Raw genomic sequence first — 22,205 nt, 5'->3', positions numbered from 1 at the left:
GGGGCCCTTACAACACTTATGGTTAAGGGATCCAACCAACCAACTATTGGTGCTAAGGGCACCCAGTTTGATATGCATTTCCCCCAAAATTGACATTGTTATTACTATGTTATTACCTGGTTAATCATTGGAAGTAGGGTTAAAGAGACTGTTCAACCACAAAAAAAAATCTGCAACCTAAACCCTAACTAGCTCCAATCTTATTTGGGAACCCTAAAATTGGTTTGAAACTCTTGAGCTGCTGTCCAAAGTTTCGCTTCTAGCCCTACATCTAACTTTAGCAGTAAGTTTAGGACCCTAATATGGAGCTAAAACACTAGTTATTAATCCTAAACCTAACACTAACTGTAACCCTAGCACCAACTTTATTTCAGAAGTCAAAATTCAGTTTATGACCCAGATAAGGAGCCTAAACCTTAGTTTCTAGCCCTAGCCCCAATCCTATCTTGGAACAAAAAAATAACACACTCATTTGAAGCCCAAAACCTAGCTCCCGTCCCTACCCCTCTCCAACCTGAAATTAGGTCTATGAACCTAACTGGGTCTTTTATTTTTTTAGGTAATCTAGCTGTAGCTCTTTAGCTGATCAACTTTTAGCCAACTTTCAGGTTAAAAAAACCTTAATAACTATTTTATTATTTTATGGCTTCACCTCCTGAAGTTGATTCTATTGCACTGTGGACAAATTGAGCATGTGTGTTTAAAATACCAAATATTTGAAATGCATTTTAAATGTAAAATTTTCACAAGCATTTAGTCGATTTTAGAGAACAGGGTAAGAGAAAGATACTCTTTGGAGATTTAAAAAAAAAAAAAAAAAAAAAGTCTGAGCACATTATGAGGATTTTTTATTTTATTTTATGGGCACAAGTCATGGTATCAATTTTTAAGTGTTGCTTGTTAAGGCATTAATGAGACACGCTGCATAAAAGGACACAGTTCATCAATAACATTTTCAAGACTAAGCATTGAAGAACCTTCAATTTCAATCCTTGATCCTTCATTTCTGGGCTGCCAATCATAACACGTTACACACAAAACGGCAAAAATGAGTTATCCGCGATGTCAGCAGAAAACTACACAGATCGGCATCCTATCTTGTATATATTAACATTATGCAGACCACCGTCCTATCTTGTGTACTTATATATATTAAGGTGTTGTAGAGTGATAGCATTAGAAAAATAAAAATGGACACATGCTTCTACTAATAATGCCGCCATTTTTTTCGTTTCAAGTAAACCATGGTCGAGCTTCACAGTGAGGAAATGAACAACAGACACGAACACGAGTTATACACTGATAAAGTTACAGATGAGCCCTCCGCCCCCCTTGCCAGCTCCAATCACATTTAAGGGCGATACAGCATTATTTCGGGAAAAGACAAACAGTAATAAGCACTTTGCTTGAGTTTTTGAGGCACATGTCCAGTGCACGTGCTAATTTTAAAAAGAAATGGTAGTGGGGTGCCCCATTCCCTTTGCTCAATGTAACTTTCCTGTTTTGGGTGGTCACACGCGAGTAAAAATTCAGTGTATTTACCTTTTTCAGGGCACAGGGGTACAAACAAGAGAACTTCCAGGTTTTGAATGCGTGAGCCAGGGGTCGGGAATATATGTGGTAAGCTCTTAGTCAGGTTTGATGCATGCATAACTAAAGCTACTCGTTATCACGTGATGATTGGTCCAGTATATAAAGGGCAGTCTTACCTAGTTTAAATGTAAATGTTCTGCATTTATATAGCACTTTTCAAGTCAATGAAGACCTTCCAAAGCGCTCCACATTGTGCTTCACACTTTTCCCTTTTACACACACTAACTAGCCACGCAAGGCAACTACCTGCTATTGGGGGCATCAGGGATTCAGTATCTTCAACATATGATACGGAGGAGCCGGGAATCGAACCTGCAACCTCTTGACCGCCAGACTAGCACTTTACCTCCTGAGCTAATGTCTTTGGGTGTCAGACATAAGAGTTTTGGCTGTACATTGCAAAAGAATCCTTTACATGGAAGCCCAATAAATAGTTTATGTTCACTGTAAGACACTATGATAAAAAAAAAAGCTACCCACAAAGGCTTGCAAAGCACACAGGACAATTTGATTGGGTGAGCGGTAGAAGTGGGCAGAGCTGTGCAACAGACTGCTCCCTTCCTTTCGCCCACTGCGCTGAAGGGACAAGCATCAATAAACTTTTCGTTTGCAGTTTTTTTGTAACATATTTGCTAAAGATCTCTGCTTGCACCTTGTTCTTAAGCCATTATTTTTAAAAAACGGTCTAAATGAACTTCAATGATCTTAAGTAACTGTTGGGAGACAAGTGGTATATTTGTTGATATGGGACTCAAGCTTCGACATAATCATGTCATTTGTTATCAAATCTTCCGTCACAGAATGCACTGAAAAATTAGCTTTTGACTGGTTAGCGGTTTTGACTTTTTTGCTGAATTTTCTTTTTTTTTATATATATGGTATAGCCATCTCCCTCTCCCCAAAAATATTTTCTATTATAGCTCTTTGGGTGAAAAAACTTCCCGACCCCTGGCGTAGTCAAAGCAGACCTGTGAGAAGAATTTCCTAATGCTAGAAAAAAAAAAATCCTGGTATTTATTTTCCTACCTTTATTCCGGATGATAGATCAAGAATCCTATGCTGAATCGGAGGAAGACTCAAGGCGTAAGGGGAAAGTTTTTGAAAGAATTGTGATGGTACCTAGTACATTTTAGATAGATTCTGCCCCCATTGAATAAGGTTTTAGATAAAATTCCACATTTACCCCTAACATGCCGGCTGGAGAAGGGTTTTTATTTTATGACGCAATTTTTAAACAATACAGGATGTCCCAAAAATTGTTTACACACTTAAATAGCCAAAATACTTTTTTTTCTACTTCAGTTTTGTTTTTGTAAGAACGCTTATACAAAACAAAATTCTGTTCTGAAAACATTCTGAAAATGTGAAACTAAAGCTGAAACTACGGCCTCTGTGTGTTGAGCTCTTTGCACTTAAGCTTTATTTTGACCGTTTGTTTTTTGCACAAATGTCAGCCTAGTATCCGCCATTCTTAAATCAAACCTGAAATAGAAAAAGGTTTACCTGCTATTAATGTCAAAGTGTGCATACATTTTTGGGGACATCCTGTAGAAATCTCAAACCAAAAGGCTTTAACAGCCACAAAAAAATAAATAATCCACATTTCTTTCTTACATTCAAAAGAAATAGGGAAATATCTAATACAGGAAAACCAAAACATTGTGCAGCTATTAAGACACTTGTTCCGCAGCAGTAATTCTAAATAAACTAAGGCAGCAGTCGATATGAATTGGCATTAACATATACTCATGGTGACAAAATGTGACAAAAACATTCACAAAACAACACTCGAAGTACTGCACTCACTGGAATTTAAAAACCCGTACACATGCTGAGCCATGCCGCTTATCATAAGCTCTCTCACCCCTTGCGGACATGACGGTGATAAAGGGGAGACGCAAGTATTGCTATTACTACATGAAAAATTCATACATGCAGACACTGATGACTAACTCAGAAGGGGAACACGATAATTATCAGGCTAACCGTTATAAGACTGATCACAGCCTATAATTTCATAGTTTTCGATAATTAGCCACCTGTTGTCACACTAAAATATTTAATGAGCTGACACCATTTGTTAGAAAGATTCCAAAGCTTTTATGTATAGTGATTTTTATGTGGTAGTAGCAATACACAGTCATGTGCGCAAGGGATGGGAGAGCATAAGATGGGTCGCATGGCCACAGCATGTGTACAGGCTGTTGTGTACGAATTTCTGAATTTTAGTCAAATGGAGTACATTGGGTTATGAGAATGTTTTTGTCGCACTCCCGCGTATATGGCGGGGGTCAGCGACCCGCGGCTATTTTATGGTATATAAGTGTTGATTGTTAAGGCATTCATGAGACAGACGCTGCATAAAAGGACACCGTTCAATAACATTTTCAAGGCTAAGCATTACGGAACCTTCAATTTCAATCCTTGATCCTTAATTTTTGGGCTGCCAATCATAACACATTTCATACAAAACGGCAAAAATGAGTTAACTGCGTTGTCACCAGAAAACTACGCGGATCAGAGCTCCCACGTATGTCAGGGAGTCCGCAATCCACGGCTATAGAGCCACAAATGGCTCCGTAGCCCTATCCTATAAGCTCCCTGGAGCTTTTTTAAGAATTACATTTTGTGGATTTCTGTAAGTGAACACGTATAACACATATATTCTTATCGTTTTGCAATGCTGAAAACTTTTAGAATAACAGTAAATGACTTCATATAGTAGATTGCTCTACATTTTTGCGGCTTCTGAGATATTTGCGGTTGATTTGGGCCATTTTGGCTCAACATTTTGGGTTACCGATGCCTGTTACACTATATTATAATGCATATTTAATTAATATTGACTACTGCAATAGTTCATCAAGATTGACAGCTGCAAACACAGTCCATAAAATAAGTGTCTTAATCGTGGCACAATGTGTTTCCTGTACTAGAATTTTCCTCGCTGATTTTTTAAAATGTAAGAAGTGGACGTGAAGGAGTTTATTTTTATAAAGGCTTGTACAAAAAATAAGTTGAGTTTCTTCCTCGACTTAGTGGCTTTTACTCATGTGCGCTCTTGTAGTCCAAAATTTACAGTAGTAATTCTTTTCCTTTTTTTCCCCTAATAACAGAGCAGGCCCCTGTGGCACACGGCGATGCATTTAAGGACCAGGTTTCAATTGACTCTGCTTTGAGATCTAAGAGCCATGAGGCTTTTCGTTTGAGAGGGGGGCAGGGATGCTAAGCACAAACGACACAAGACAAGACAAATGTTCAGACAACGTCAGCCCCTTTACACCATTTCCATTTTCCAGTTGGGGTGCTGTAAAGTCTGAGCGGATTCCCTGTTCATGTAGGGCATCTCTGGTCCGGCCGTGCCCCCGGTTGCCTCTTTCCTATGCCCGTCCCGGGGTTGGCACTTATCCTCTTGGTTACGTGCTAGGTCGGCTGGCGGCATCTTGACCCATCCGTCGGTGACGTGTCCGTGTTTCTTCTGGTGCCGCTTGTAGTTGTCCCAGTGGCCGGTGGTGTATCCGCACTCCTGGCACTTATAGGGCTTCTCGCCTGTATGCCGCAGCATGTGGCGCTTAAGGTTCATGCTCTGGTTGCAGCTGTAGTTGCAGACGGCGCACACAAAGGGTTTAGCACCTGAGTGCACCCGCTGGTGGCGTTTCAGGTTAGCCAGGTTGCCGCAGGCGTAGTCGCACAAGTGGCACTTGTAGGGTTTCTCTCCCGTGTGCACGCGATGATGCCGCTTCAGGTTGTCGAAGTGTGCTGAGGCGTAGTCACACTGCGGGCACTTGTAGGGTTTCTCGCCGCTGTGCGTTTTCATGTGACGTGCCAAGTGGTTGGGGTAGTGGGTGAGGAAGGGGCAGGCGGCGCATGTGTATACTTTGTCGCCACGGTCGGCGGGGCTGCCGGGGGACGAAGACTGGTCCTTAGTAAGCATCTCCAGCGTGCACTTAGCGCAGATTTGTGCTGATGTGCCATCTTCGTCCTCCAACGCCACGCCGCACAGGCGGCACGTGAAAGGGTAAAGGGAGGAAGAGGGCGCAGCAGGTAGGGTTGGGGGCCGATTGGCCCTGGTGCCCAGAACATTGACGGGAGTGGTGCTGGGGGCAGGCGTGGACTGCGGCGATGTCCCTTTGAGGCTCTCAAAGGCTGAGAGGTAGTCTGCGTTCTGAGCTGCCAGGGTTAGGTGGGCAGAGGCAGCAGCCACCTCTAAAATCAAAAACATAAACAAGTACAATATAAAATTAATAAACAGTACAATTACCATCAACTCCAAACAACCCAACTCACAAGATTGAAAGCTGCATTCACAAATTTAAGAAACGCCTGTTAAGTCGCAGGCTTAAACAGACATAAAAATGAACTCTTTTACAGCCACAAAAAAAAAAATCAACAGGGAAAAGTAACACATCATGCCGCGGTGGCTCAGAACAGGTACGGATCAGGAGAATCTGACAATTACCGTATTTTCAAGGTCATAAGGCGCACATGCGGTATAAGTCTCAGATACTCAGATATTGTGTGACGCGTGCGATTGGGCAGTACGCCCTGTGTGTCAGGTGAAGCGACGGACCAGCTCGGTATCCTTAGGGTTGGGCACCTGCCTTAAGACCGGGAGGTTACAGGTTTGAGCCTTGGCCAAGTCACACCTGACACTAACAATATTTTGGGTGAAATCTAATTTTTTGTGAAAACGTTTGCATTTCCGACTAAATGAGACAATCCCCTGTGGCTTGTAAGCGTCTATTGTTTTAACTGCACAAGCTTTTCTTCGTATTGCAGAAACCTCACACGCAATGCACATTGTTTACGGAAGTGCTAATGAATGCTAACGCCGTAGCGTATTTAGCATTTTGAAAGTTATTGTGCTACCCGAGGCTCAATTAAGTGCCCCCCCCCTAAATGTTATTAGTTGTGATGGCCAGCCACTCACAACACACATTACAACTGAGCTGTAAGCACAGTTGTAATGTGTGTTGTGAGTGGCAAGGCCACACAACTATTAATCTCCTCCAAAATATAATTATTCAATCTTCTTCCGTAAAAGTTTGGCTTGCTTTTTCTCCCATAGCTTTTGGAGTACCCCAATGATTCATACATACCAAAAATACCGGCCCGAAATCGGTAAGGGTTGGGGGTCACCATGTCCAAACAGGACCCCAACAAAGATGATTTTTTTCCCACATAGACATGAATGGGGTTTGAGATTTTCTCACAATACATGGGTCCATTCATTTCAATGGGTAGCTATGGTAACCAGGGTGTTTCCAGAGGTGGCTTGAGGGGGCCCCAACCCACAATAAATGTAACCATGGGTAAATAATGAATGCTATAGAGTGGATGCTAGCAAGTGGATGCTAACAGCTACATACGCTACTAGCAAAGTGTTGGGCCCAAATATTAGCGCAAGCTAGCTGTAAATACTGCCGGCGATAAGTTGGGTTGGCGTAGCCAGCCCAAATATTAGTTGGGAGAGGTTGATGCTATGCTTATTCATGCTAGCTGTAAACACTGATTGGTCAATGCTAACTGCTTCTTGCTTAAAAATTATGCTAACGGCTACTTGCTAACAGTTAAATATTAACAATTTACTTGCTAACAGTTAAATATTGATATGCTGAAACATTATGATAATGTCTAAACGTTATAGCTTCATGCTAACTGCTACATGATAACTGCTTCATGCTAACAAATTATGCTAACGGCTACATGCTAACATCTCAGCAAATTGAATGGGCTCAATGCATTCCGGATGGGCCAATTCAAATAGAATGGCCCATTCAAAATGGTTTTAAAGTGTAATAACAGTGTTATTACTATGTTATTACCATGAATGTGATTTTAGACCTTCACAAGGCATTTCCTTGTTGCTAGCATTTATGGGCCCATCTGAAATGAACTTGCAATTACTGGGGGACTGTGGGGGGGCGGAGTCCCCCCACAGGAGCAAGTTAAAAATTACAAAAACATCTCTCCGAGTTAATAACTTTATAATAACATTTAAATGCTAACAAATCAACGCTACCGGTTCTCTACCGGTTCTCTACCATCAACTTCCAGATCCATCACAACTCTCACAATTTCCTCGGGAATTGTCTAGTTAAATCTGAAACCTCACTTTTCTTCTATTGAATGCTTTCCGTGTCTTCTTCCACTTTTGTGTGTTGATTTCCATGCTACATGAAAGATCTTTGAAACAGAGCAGCCGCGAGAGATATGCCTAAATTCGACTCCCCTGCAAAATCGGACTTACCTCCTGACATAACGTGTGTCACAATTGTAGGGTGAATATTGTGTTTATTAAGGCATATTGATTGGCGTGGTTAAAACAAAAAAAGCGATCTTATTCTATTTAATGAGTTTATTAATACATAAGCAATCGTCACCAACACCGCGGCGCTGAAAATAGTTCACTCAAAGGGGAGTCTGATTCAAGACTAACGACAGTGGCCGCAACAGGAGGCACCAGAGCCCTAATGTGCCCATACGCCTTGTGTATGTGTTAAATACAGAACCAGCTAGGGAGACTGAGCGCTTTCAAACGGTTCGCGCAATCGTCGTGAAAATACGGTAAAACAAAGCATCGCAGAAGATGACGCAATGTGATTTGTGCCAAGTGCTCTGAATGTCAAAGTAAAGAAATTCAATAAGGCACGGGTAAATGGCAGAAGTAACTATGCCTCTTCAGTAGCTAAATGCATACTGTAGTTATTTAATTAGTGAATGGAAGAACGAGATTCTCTGTGTCCTTATGGAATAAGATCGCGATCTTGGCAGAATTACTGTCTAGTAAAGAAAAGCAACACATTGTGCTGCGATTAAGACACCCATTTGCAGACTGTGTCTGCAAGTTTCAATCTCAACCAATAAGCGCAACAATGAATGAAAACTTTCAAAAACATACAATTATAGCCAATTTGGGATTTTGAGTTTTGCCTTACAGTACGGAAAATATGGTTATTGTTTCAATGGTCTGTGACTAGTTGACTATTAAAAATAGTCATTTGTTGCAGCCGTAGTTTTGTTCGCGACGACTGAACCAAACATACCCTTAGCAGCTTCGTCTTCTTCACTGGCTCTGTGTGTGCCCACGTTGTGCCTTTTGACGCCGCCGGCTGGTCTGAGCGCTGCGTGCATTTGCGGTGCCGGCAGCCCTCCTTGTGTTTCTTGCCCCGCCGCGTGCATGCGCTGGTGCCTCTTGAGGTTTCCCAGGGAACTGCAGGCGAAGGCGCAGCTCTCGCACTTGTAGGGCTTTTCGCCCGTGTGGATTCGCAGGTGGCGCTGCAGGTTAACCAGCTGCGCTGAGGCATAGGCGCACACAGGGCAGTTGAAAGGTTTCTCTCCATTGTGAGTCTTCATGTGTCGCTTGACGTGGTTGGCATAGCGCGAGGAGAAGCCGCAAAGGTGACACGAGTGCAGCTTGTTTTTGTCGTCTGTCGCCTCATCCAGCGGATGGAGCACAGACAGGCTCCCGAAAGCAAAGTCGCCGGCTTTCGGGTCCCGCTGGCTTTTGCAGCAACGCAGGCAGTACGGAGCTGGCAGGTCTACCGAGGCGCCCAGGTGGTCTTCGCGCAGCTGGCCGCAGCCTCGGCAAGATAGGTAAGAAGGGAAGGAGGGGTCAGCATGAGTAGGACGCCCGTCTTCTTCGCGGTTGTGGTCAGGGGTGCTGCTGTGGGACGTTTCCGTTTCACTATCCATGCTGCTGCTGCTGCTTTCACCACTACTGCTACTACTACAGCTGCTGCTGCTGCAGTTAAAGCTGTCCTCATCACACAGAGGATGGACGGAGAAACCAATCTCAGCAGCTACCTCTGTGAAAAGAAAATCCAAGCATTCAAAGTCAGTCAAAATTTTCTGGATTATTTTTTCCCAGGTGAAAAAAAATTTAAATAATCGATGGTCATCTTAGTGCTTAGGCAAACACAAATCAATCACAGTATTGATTTCCCACCATCTTGTACTCCGATGGGGTGAGTCTAAAGTGCATATTTAACTCATTCAATGCCCTAACGTATAAATACGTTTTCAGAAACATTGGCCCAGAGTGCCCAAATGGAAAAATGTTTTTATTGTTTTTTTTTTTTTTTTTTTAAAACATTATAAAAGGCTTGGTCCTGCTCATCAGTAAGTATCAAACCTCTGAGAATTTCAGTATGATCAATCACCATTTGATGGCAGGAGTGGCTTTGATCAGATCTTTGCCCACATATCGAGGAAATCCCCACCGTGCTAATGTTGCTTCCCTTTTCCAGCGAATGAGTGTGTAAGGGCTACCCCACGTAGCGAATAGGCGTATTGAAGTTGTGTGGTGAGAAAAGAGAAGATACAGATACATAGGTATAGGTATAGGCAGTTATAACTCCTCAATATAGCTTATTCCTTTTTAAAAAAGATGAGGTCCCATTGTCATTGTCTGGTCAGAGAGGGATGAAGTTTCGTACACGTCCGCGGGAATGCGTTTGGCATGGTGACCAAAAGTTCATGCATAAGTAGTGTTCTTGCAAATCTGTTATTTTGCAGGCAAAGTGCCCTTGCGTTTATAGAAAGTATTGTTTAGGTATTGGAGGTATCACAAATGCAAATGAAGCACCCAAGTGAAAATTCACCTTAAAATGCATCCTTTCACAAAAAGCCGCTTTTCTCCAATTTCTTTGAAACGAGTATTTAAGAAACTTAGCAACATTCAACTGTTGTAAGATTGGTATCCTTTTTTCTCATGAAAGATGAGGGTTCAAGCTTTTTTTTCCCATAAGTCGAAATGGCTGAACAGAACCAAACTTTCTGTAAACCTTAAAAAATAAATGAAAATGGCAAAAATTGGCTGGCACCGAGAGAAACATCCGGCATTGAGTTAAAAATAAAGTTTAGATTTTGTCACTTTTTTCAATAATAGTTTAAAGCACATGTGTCAAACTCATATCCCGTAGGCCAAATATGGCCCACCTAATAATTTTATGTGGCCCACAAGACAATGCTGAGAGCACAAGAGAAAAATGAGTCACACAATGAGAGTTTTAAATATGTCCACTGGGTGTCACCAAAGATAGTTGATTAATGGTAGTGAGTCACCTATAAAACACTGAGGAAACCCAGTTATTTTCAGGGTTTGTACACCTTTTTCATGGTTAAATTCAAGCATTTTTTTATTTCTCCAACACCATTAAAAGAAATGCGGTGTGAATAATGTATTTTGCATAGCCAACAATATATCTACGATTTACATAAGTTATTTATAATCTTGTGTGTGCATTTAGTAAATCGCGAATATAATTATTTTTGAGACAAATATCTCCCTATGACAAACTTTAGCTTACATTTTCAGTTGCAGGAAGTTCTTCCCATTACTATTTACCTCTAGGAAACGCTACCCTAATTTTTTGCACGGCTCATAATAAACATCCATAAATACATAATCCTTGCACTAATACCAGTGTCTGAAACTCAGGACAAAAAGTTACTAGACACCAGGGCAGAAAACTCTGAAAGGTTGCCTGCCGAGCCTAAAGTTGCTGGCCCCATTTTTCACAACTTGAAACACAATAAGACGACTAATCGCAAAAAAAAAAAAAAAAAAAAAAAACATTGTTGCAAAGAATTAAGGTTTGATAATCAGAATATATAAAAGAACAACATTTTAAAACTATGTTTATTGTAAATCTACTTATAACATTCATTGCATGTATATGACATCGCTGTTTTCCATCTGTCATCTGTATGTACCTGTATTTACTCGTTTTCATTCATGCAATGTTTGCATTGCGTCGTCTGCTACAAGCCAAATGACCTCCTTTTTCCACGATGCTCTTAATGTACGTTTAGCATCATACATTTTTTTAGCTTCTTTTGAATCTCTCTTCTGGGGCTGAGGTTTTGGCTTGATTCCTAACCACTTATTCATTTTTCTTGTGTTCTCTGTGCGTTTACTTTGGAAAATGACATGCAAATACGCGACCTTATAACGCTCAGGAAAGACTGGAAGCACCAAGTGTTTCGATGCAGGCTTCTCATTGGTTGCAGAATATGCAAATTGCCAGACGAACTGAAATTCCGAAATTTCCAAACCGAACGAAGATTTCGAAATCGGAATAAAGCAAACGTTTGATAGAAAAAAAAAAAAAAAAAAAACGTTTTGTTTTTTTTCCCCCCCTTGTCGGCCACCCGGGCCGAGATGGTTTGCAAGTTGTACGCCCGACATAAAAGATGCACGCCCCGGGCGTCCGGGCAGACGTTATTTCAGACACCGCTAATAAACATTTCATATTGCCCTGTTTAAGTAGCATACACCTGTCCTCTTGGGCACGACCCGTAGGTTGCGCTGACGCTTAGTAGGACAATTCCGTACCAACTACTATCAGCTGCAGTAAATCAAGAGGGAAGAAGAAATGCGATCGAAAAATGAAGCCACCATTCCTAAGCAGACTTTTTGTGGAACGTGTCCACAATTTCAAGCATTTACAAGCACTTATCCTAGGATTCAAACACTTTCCAATCCTCAACAACAACACAAAAATCAAGCATTTTAAAGGATTTCAAGCACCTGCAGGGAACCTTGTATTTAATCTAAAATAAAAGGTAAGAACGCAGTGTTTAAAGGAGCTATACAGAATTTTGAACTTTTTTACTCTCTGCTGCCATCTCCAAGCTTTTCATTTCTCTCTCTTACAGCTCAAGACCGAGATGCATTAGCGAATCTCAGCAGAGATAATATTTATGTAATGATAACTCACTGTTAGGAAAATCATGTCTTGTGACAACAGTCAACATTAGAGTTCATTGTCAACTATTACTATTATTGATTTTTGTCAACAATGCCAACTAATTGTTGCAGCTCTATATACAATAAAGTTACATCTAGTGGTCATATATTATACAGTTAAGGTTTTAATGGTAGACAACTGAAGGCGACAACTTTTTGGCCTCAAAGCAAGAAGACAAACAGTTCATTATTATGAATCCTTTGTTACTCACCGTTTGCATTGATCCCAACAAACAAACGCTGGGAAAACGTATCCTTATCTCACAAAGTGCCAAAAGGGAATGCAAGGGAAGCGTTTGCGTCGCCCCTTTTTTGCTCAAAAAAGCATAAACGCACACCACACCAGTTCACCCCCACTCCCTACTCCTGATAGATGATTACAGAGCCTCATGATGATGATGATGATGATGATGATGACCGTGTTTGTGAGGGTTGCTGCTGATGGTAATGATGATGATGATGGGGTAATGATAATGGCACAGCAACAGCACAAGAAGATGATGATGATGATGATGATGAGGACGATGAATGTGATGCCCTCTCATGTCAGTGTCCTTGATGGTAATGGTCATATTTTTTCCATAGTTTTTCTTTCTGTACTTGCATTTTGACCCATGGCATTAAATGAGAGGTTTGTAAAGGGAAAGATGTTTGTTTGTGTTAGCAAGGTAACTAAGCCATCTGAATTTTATTTTGAAAAAGTAATCCGTGGAAAATTCTGTATCTTTTGACGTAAACAAAGGTTTTTAATTTGGAATTACACAAGCACCCATTTTTAAAAAAAACACACATTTAACTGTAAAAAAAAAATTCTAAAGCAAAATGTTTTAGAGGGCAAGTAAACAGGAGCTCCTGCACTACCTCATGTCTTATTTTTTTTAAATAAAACAGCAGTTCTTCCTCTCTTCTGAAAAACGGAAAAAAATGAATGAACATAATCCATATAATATACTATCAATGATTGTAGACTAGTTATCTTTGTGCAGATTCAAAATAAATACATTTTGCTCAGGCTGGAAAGAAAAATCAAACGTCAGCATTTGGCAAATTGGATATACCGTAACTACTTCACAAAAGCTGATAAATAGGTCAAATATTAAAAGCAGGGTGCGTTGTTTGAGGCGTTTTTAATAATTTGAAAGTTAAATATTTTCTCCTATTAGTATGTGCTAACAATGCCCAACTGAGTTCAAAGAGCACTTAATTGTTTTCCCACAGCGCGTATCTGCTTTCATCTTTTATCTGAGGTGTTCTTGGCAAAACACATTAGGTTTGAGGAAAGGGTGCTGCAGGTGCCTCAGGCTTGTCCCTGCATTTTTGTTTGTATTTCTATTTGTCATAAAAATTGTGAATGTAAGATGAATGAATGACACTATTAAGAAACATGAGCAACACAAAATGATTCTTAAAAACAAAAATAATGTCAACTTAACATGAATAGGAAGAAGCATAAGCTTATTTAATCCTACCCTTTTGACTTCCTTAATACTTGTGTCTCACAGCTAGATCTCCTGTGTATTTACATATAAGAAACCTAGTGAGTACATATATGGACATAGGCTCATTCTGCAAGACAATGGGAAAATAATAATAAACCCTATTTCTCCTTTTGTATTTTGAGCTATACAAAAAAGTAGAGAAAAAAAAGAATGGAACAAAAGAAAGGGGGAATGAGTAGATTACATGCTTCTTTGGTCCAACCCCCTATTCAGTCTTTGATCTCCCTTGGATGCACAGTCACTTCATAATCATCACCATCAGCATCACCATCACTAGTTTCACTAGCATCATATTCATCATTGTTCTCTCCATACATTTTCAGAATACTATATAATAAGATCTAATTCAATAATATCTGTTCAAATAACAGTTATTCTCAATAGTGCGTATGGTGACAATTTACAGTTTTGTGGTGTGTGTTGAATATCATACAAAGTCTCTTTAAACCTGCAGATAACCAAACAGTGGGACCACCCATTGCTAAGTGTCCTGATCTGTGCGTTAAAAAGACAAGACAAAGAAAAGGCCTGCTTCTAGTAAAGTCCAAACACGAACCCAAACTCTCAAAAAAGTTTATTGGAGCACACCTAACAAATGCATGTACTTGCGTGCACATCAAGATCAGGCAGCAATCCTAGCTTTAAGGCAGCAGACGGCATCAGAGAGCAACAAATTTTCAAATCCTGTACTACACTTTTAACCATCTGTAGCCTCAAAAACACAAAGTTAATATTTTAATTCATTTGACTCTTTTTGTAGGTAGACTTTGACCCGAGCAATTTGATTTTATTTTGAAAAAATGTTTGCAGGTCAAATATTAACCACGAAAAATAATGTTTGCACTTTGCAGGTCAAATATTAATTTAGCGTAAAAAAAAAGTTAATATTTAAATTAATTTGACTTATTTGTAGGTACATTTTGACCACAGTAATTTGGGTTTATTTTCAAAACTAATGTTTTTTTGGGCCAAGCTAGAACATAAAATTGATTATAAGATCAAAATATTATTCAACTTATTTGCTTCTTCCTGTTTAATTTTGCATGTGTGTTAATGTCATAAGTTTATTTTGAGGAAAAAAACGCAACATTTAAAAATTTGAAAATAAAATTACACGATTAACATGAAATACATCGGAATATTATGACAACACTGTCACATTTATTTAAAGTTCCGCGATACTATAAAAAAAGTACTTTGAAATGTATGTATTTCGGAATTGTGTTTCCGTAGTGCAGTGGTTACCACATTCACCTAACATGCAAGAGACCGGGTTGAAACATATGTTGGCCTGGAGAGGGATGGGCGCCACAAAGCTGTACTTGCCTCACAACAGGAAATGCCCTTAAGACCCTAGTGGTGGAGGGATCCAACCAACCAACCAACCAATCCTTTAGTGATGACCAACCTGAGAATTTTTCCAGGCCAAGAATCTTGCCGTTGCGATAGCGACCAGAAAATTGAAGGTGGTGTTCCAGGAGTGAGTCTTTGTCCAAGGCGATTTTTTCCGTACTTTCAGAGACTAATGCAGTGTTTGAATCCACTGAACCCCAGAAAAAAAAAAGAAACAATATGTATGGTTCTGTACTATTCGAACAGATTGCTTGTTTTGCTGACTTACACTTGATTGGCAGCTGTTTTTTCCTTGGCATCTTCTAGTCAGCCTCTCCTTTGCTGGCAACGTATTCCCAGAAACATCCACAATCATTGGCTCGCTGTACATCTGTGAGTGATTTCCAAAGAATTCTGTAGAAGGAAGAAAAAAGAAAAACTCACGGATGGAATATACTTTAAATATTATGTCTAAGGTGTTTAGAAGCTTTTCCCAAAAAGAATTTGTGCATCAAGCATGTTTTGACTCATTTCAGGTTTGTATGTGATTGCTAATAGGGCAGCACAGCATGGCGGCGCAGTGGTTAGCGCGTGTGCGGCACAGTTATGAGGTCGTGAGATCAAACCCCCTGTGTGGAGTTTGCATGTACTCCCCGTGCTTGCGTGGGTTTCCTCCGGCCACTCCGGTTTCCTCCCACATTCCAAAAACATGCTTGTCAGGTTAATTGGCCGGTCCAAATTGTCCCTGGGAGTGAATGAGCGAATGAGTTGTCTGTCCCTGTGTGCCCTGCGTTTGGTTGGCAACCAGTTCAGGGTGTCCCCTGCCCACTGCCCGAAGTTAGCTGGGATGTGCTCCAACACTCCCGCGACCCTACTGAGGATAAGTGGTGCAGATAATGAATGGGTGGATGGATGCGATTGCTAATGCCAGTGCGCAGTTCTGTTGCATCTCTTTGATTTAAGATCACAAAGCTTAGTAGAACATCGAAAGACAGGGAGAAATCGAAATGTGAAGTAGTAGCTAGCAAAATTAGCAACTCAGCTTATCGTTACACTTGTTCACTTAAAAAGAAAGCTTTTTTGTTAATCAGGCTGTAATTTTTCAACACTGCAAAGTGCAATTGGAAAGCACACCCATTACTTCTCTGAAGCAGGATGTACCTACTCTGCACCGTCCGCAGTCATAGACTGGGCTCTCGCGAATATTTTTCTTATTTGGGAATGCTTTTCATGTTCGCAATTAGAGTCTTTTTTTTCTCCACCCCCTTTTGTGACCACCATTGACTGAAATGTCAAGTGAACGTTGTCAACGTGCAGCGACGTACAAACGGAAGCAGCAAACACCGGTGTTGTGCCCAATTCTGAAACCCCTGCAAAATCTGAATCCCCTTCGCGTGAACGCAAACTGGGAATTTCCTGTTCTTCTCTGCGCTGCGCTTCCGATGGAACGAGTGTCGCGATCGTAGTCTGTATAATTTGTCTATTAAAAAAATATTGATTGGCTTGATTAAAACAAAAAAGCGATCGTTGTCTATATAATGAGTTTATTCACGCAAACGTCACTAACACTGAAGGGGGCCCAATGTAGCTTAATGCTATAATATTCACAACAAAGGGGGATTTTAAGTTCAGCGCTTTGGGGGGTGGTGCTAAGCACCCAGAGTGTCTTATTGCTCACCCTTTCCACTAACTACCACATACAAACATCTCTCAGTCATTAAACATATCAATTCAGTCATTTAAATAAGTGATGAATAATAAAATGATAACTAAATAATCAACCTCGGTGTTTCTCAAACACAAGCTGTATCATTACCAAGAAGATAAGAATTCAGTATCTTAAAAATCAGTTATCAAATATATTTTTTAATGGCGAATCAAAATGTGATGATAATGTGGTCAACTGATGAGGAGAAAACACATAATTATTCGAATACATCTTAATGCGGTGCTAGGAATCAAATTGACTAAACCATTGTAGGGCAGTGGAGTGTTTCCGACACTGCATTGTTTACACTCTTGTTTTGTTTTCCTTTTTTTTAAATCGAGAATTTTCATCATATTCAAGCTTATCCTGTCCTATATTAAGGAAAGTGCTGTCATTTTTGGCGGTACTTGGGTTGTATTTGAGGGTGCTTTAGCCCCCCAAAAACTGGCTGGTTACGCCTATATTCACGACCCCGACTAAAAGTAATCAAGTAGGCTTTATGTAGCGTACAATAGTCGCCATATTGTAATGCATGTTTATTATTGTGATGATGTTTCACTGATTGCTGTAACCAGGGCACAATTGTGACAGACACCCTGGTTTTATTGGATTTCTCCAAATAAACCACCAAACTTCGAACTTATGTACTCCAAAGGTTTTCAGTGTGCTATTAATGTTTTATTTCAATTCATAACAACTTTTTCGTTTATTTTTGGATTATTCAAATATTCTTACGCCATTTTTTAAGCTTTTACAGGAAATGTACATGGACCTATCGGCCTAAAAATCGGTATCAGTCCTAAAAAACCCACATTGGTCTTTCCTTAGTTAACTTTTCAGCAAATTGTTTATGGTTGCGCTACATTAGCGACATCTGGTGGTCAAATAATACACACTGTACTTATAATAAAAAGTCAGTTACTTTAGCTAACAGTAGTTTTGACCTCTTCCATGGCAAACATTGATAGTTTCATCCCTTACATTGTGTGTTATTGGGTTGGGGATGGTTTATTTCAAAAATGAAACTTGGCACAGAGAGCAACGTAAATTACGAGAAATTAACTGATTGAAATGCTTCAGAGAACCTACCTAAACTAATTAAGCTCTGGACTCTCTCTGTTCTTTCCGGGCAGAACAGTTGAGAGTGATCTATATCTTTCATAAAAATTCATTTTTTTCTGGGGTGTGTTGAGTGTTTTCAACCCTTTCTTTTATCAATTGTAATCAACTTCAACTCATCGACTCAGTCTAGAAAAATCATCGGCTGCTCTCTGCCCAGTCTAGAGGACTCTGCAAGTTTGAACGAATGAATGAATGAATACTTTATTTCGAACATTATAAAATAAAAACAAGACAAAAACATTGACTCACCAACAAAAATAATGTTAACATAACATGTTCGAAAAGGGGTAGTAAGAAGCAGACGCTTATTTCCCCTACCCCTTCATCTTCCCTATTAATTACATTTTACAATTAGCTCCTCTTTCATGTCTAAATAGGACAAAAACTCACGGATATACATATTACATAGGTCGGATATCAATAATTATAATAAGAATAGTCACATGTTATATACTAATCATCGTAGTACCTATCTATTAACGTTATAATGCCACTAGTCACTAAATATCATTGGGACACCAATGATAATAACAACAATAGCAATAATAACAGTTCTGATATAATAATAGTAACAATAACAAGGTTAACTATAGTTGTAAACACAGTATTTCCAATCTCTAGTATCACTCATACCCCATTTTCTTCATCTCTGTATTCTGCCAGTAATGTTTTTTGTATTTAAATTTGAACACGTGAAGAGTTGGGACACTGTTTGATCTTATCTTGTAAATTGTTCCAAAGTTTGACTCCACACACAGACCCACACAAACTTTTCCTGGTGGTTCTCACCTTTGGGATTTTGAATTTACGACAGCCCCTTAGATTATGACTTGCCTCTTTCCGAGTGAATAATTTTTTGATTTTTTTTCTGGCACTAGGATTTTGTTGACCTTAAATAGCAGTTGTGAAGTGAAAAATTTTACTAAATCATACAATTTTAATAATTTGGATTGCAGGAATAAAATATTAGTATAATCCTGATATCCTACCCTGTGTATGGTTGTAATTGCACGTTTTTGGAGGATAGAAAGGGGCTGTAGAGAACTTTTGTAATTATTGCCCCAGACTTCTGCACAATATTTAGCGCAAGAGCCTTTCGCTCTGAAGTCCCAATGTGTACTATTTGACCACTAGATGACACTGTGTTGTTTGGTAAGAGTGAGGGTACCGAACAAACATGGCGTGGACCTATGTGGGAATTTCACAGTGTAAATGAAATACAAAGGGCAGCACGGCGGCGGAGTGGTTAACGTGTGCGGCATAGTTCTAAGGTCATGAGATTGAACCTCCTGTGTGGAGTTTGCATGTTCTCCCCATGCTTGCGTGGGTTTCCCCCGGGCACTCGGGTTTCCTCCCAAATTCCAAAAACATGCATGTCAGATTAATTGGCCAGTCCAAATTGTCCCTAGGTGTGAATGAGCGAGTGACTTGTCTGTCTCTGTGTGCCCAGCGACTGGCTGGCAACCAGTTCAGGGTGTCCCCTGCCAACTGCCCGGAGATGGCTGGGATGGGCTCCAGCACCCCCGTAACCCTAATGAGGACAAGCAGTGCAGATAATAGATGGATGAAATTTCTCAACCTGAGTATTTATTAAAATAAACATTGGTGCAATAGTCCAGGTATTTTTCCTAGTATTCAATGTTTTTTTTTGTTTTGTTTTAAACTGAATTAAAAAAATGTAGCACTAGGAGGAACTTAATACAACACACTGTCCCTTTAAAAAAGAACAACTAACAGGCTCTGAGACAGTTTCTTTCCCACTGCCTTAAACAAGCACACAAAACTGTGTGGGAGGGGGGGGGCATATCTTGCCAATGTAAGAAATAAATGTTTCCACGCTTCTTAGTTTTGCAATGCACACTACATTGTAAGAATGACAATAAAGACAATTCTACCCTTGCTTTTTTTAAACAGTTGCGTTATCCTTGATCGGTAATTATAACAAGATCCCCTTGATGACGTCAGACTATGCGACAACAATGACTAATTCGCGACACGCCGGAGTGTCACAAAACTGTTATTTTACGCTGAGTAAAAGCCAATTTGCTTGATTGCGGAATAAATAAATACTTCATCTTGCAGCACAAGTAAAATATGAGCAGCTGTTCTGAAAAGCTTATTTGAAGGGGGAGGAGCTACAACTTAATGACATGTCCACAAAAGAGCATGCGGCTAACACGGACAAAATAAAAGCGCAGAATCCAATTTTAGGCTGACATTGAACGTATCACAATCTTTTACACGCACACACACACGCACACACAAGCGCCTTGTAGACGAGGCTTGTTCTTAAACGCAAGAATTGGTTGTGCTGTCCTTGCCCCCTGCGTTATTATATTTTTCAAGAGGCTAACGTCATCTTTTCATGCTAACTTACCTAAACGGAGAAAGTAGTATCTCTCCAGGTTGCAGCCGCAGTGGGGCCAGTCAAACGAGAAATGTTGTTTCGCGAGCGCTCCGCATACGCACGTCCGCCATTTCTTCGCGAGCCGTGGCGACAAAGAAAGGCAATTAACGTTATTTTTCATAACTTAATTGATTTTCTGATTCGCCTGCGCGAGCTCCCAGCGACGAACAACAAGGGAACTTCCGGCAGAGAGGGAGGAGGAAGCGCTTCACAGTTAAAGCGCACGTCACTCGCGAGATAGCTTACTGCACTCTTTGACACGTTCGTTTTGACAAAGTCGAAAAATTATCGTTTGGAAGATGACATAAATGTAATACTGCATCATCACGAAATGCAATGACTACTTTTTTTTCGTCTTTGATCGGTCATAAAATGCGTGACACGTTTCATAGTGTTTTAAAGAGTCGGCGTTATAAACACATCTTGATTCGTTATCGCGTTTATCAATGTCATTGTGACATTAGTCACAATATTATACATTTTACTGGTAATGTTTCGTTTTTTATGTTGTTGTCAAAACATATTATTTTATTTTGAAGTGTGTCGAAGTCGTTACCGGATATTGCCTTAATATCTAAATTTTACAGATGTCGGGGATCTCCCACGATCTCGCTATTCTACAATACCTGTCATCCTCAGCTAATTGCTTCCCTTGTCGATTATAGTAATTTCCCTGATTAAGCGATAACAAACCAAAATCTTTGGGAATCCATTATTTCTAAAGTAGAAAATGGCTCTTGGGTTATCCAGGGTTAAAAACACAACGCGGCATCCATTTACCCTCAGCAGACAGACTATGTAGACCACGGGTCTCAAACTCATTTCAAACTCAATTGACTAAAAGGGGCGCCGGAGCCAGGGTCTGTGTTAGATTGGGCCGAATTGGTTTTCCTACAATCAAACTCCTGAAAAAAATACACTATTCTCAAGTACACGTTAAAAAAAAAATGCTGCACAAAATAAGATCTAGTCAAGTCACATTTATTTACATAGCCCTTAATCACAAAAATGTCTCAAAGGACTGCACAGGATTACAAATACACCATTACCTGATCTTAAACCAACATGCGGGCAAGGAAAAACTCAAAACCTCAGCATGAGGAAAAAATAAACCTTGAGAAGGGGCCTCAAAAGCGATAATCCCCCTTCCAGGATGACCAGGGTGGAATAGATTTCGCATTGGGTTGCAGTACACAAACAACAGTAAACATCAATAAAAGAGAACACTAGGTAACATGTTGAAATTTGTCCGGAAAGTGCATGACAGCAACGACGCCCCAGCCTGTAAACTAGTCCAGAAAGTCCATGACGGCAATGACGCAGCTTCCCATCTCTGCCAGCTGGTCCATGCAGGCGTTGACGTGCTTCAAGTCAAACGCTGGTCCGCTGACTCATCTCAAATCGTCCTTCTCCTTCGTAATCACCACCAGGCAGGCAGTCGGATAAGACAGGACAATACAAAATATGATGTGGGCATCAATCATACGCTTTTGAATAGGAGTGTGTCTTAAACCTTGATTTAAAAACTTCCATTGAAGTTGCAGATCTTATCTCCGGAGGCAGGGCATTCAATAGCACCGGGGCCCGGATGGAGAACGCTCTCAAGCCTGCAGACTTCTTGGCTCTCTGAGTCACAAGTAGACCGGCATTTTCCGAGCGGAGGCTCCGTGCAGGAACATATGGGGAAGTCAAATCCAGAGAGATAAGATGGTGCAAATCCATGCAAACATTTGTATGTTAATAAGAGAACCTTAAAGTCACATCTTAAGTGGACTGGGAGCCATTGCAAGT

The 22,205-nt window shown here is 40.3% G+C and overlaps 1 protein-coding gene across 1 annotated transcript; it reads right to left on the bottom strand.

Annotated features, from left to right (window-relative positions):
- Positions 1 to 831: 831 nt before the first annotated feature.
- Positions 832 to 20,621, bottom strand: znf513a (zinc finger protein 513a). Its single transcript, XM_088325101.1, has 5 exons — positions 20,385 to 20,621; positions 15,467 to 15,591; positions 15,254 to 15,388; positions 8,640 to 9,401; positions 832 to 5,799 (listed from the first exon to the last, which is right to left on the bottom strand). Exons 2-5 carry the CDS (start codon positions 15,495 to 15,497, stop codon positions 4,871 to 4,873), a joined length of 1,857 nt encoding a protein of 618 aa, XP_088181227.1. The 5' UTR covers positions 15,498 to 15,591; positions 20,385 to 20,621; the 3' UTR covers positions 832 to 4,870.
- Positions 20,622 to 22,205: the final 1,584 nt, after the last annotated feature.

Source organism: Urocampus carinirostris, chromosome 20 (assembly GCF_059441175.1).
Source record: "Urocampus carinirostris isolate Australia breed hairy pipefish chromosome 20, RoL_Ucar_1.0, whole genome shotgun sequence".
NCBI classification, from domain to species: Eukaryota; Metazoa; Chordata; class Actinopteri; order Syngnathiformes; family Syngnathidae; genus Urocampus; species Urocampus carinirostris.
The sequence above is the reverse complement of the archived record's forward strand: the minus strand, read 5'-3'. Positions and strand labels throughout refer to the sequence as shown.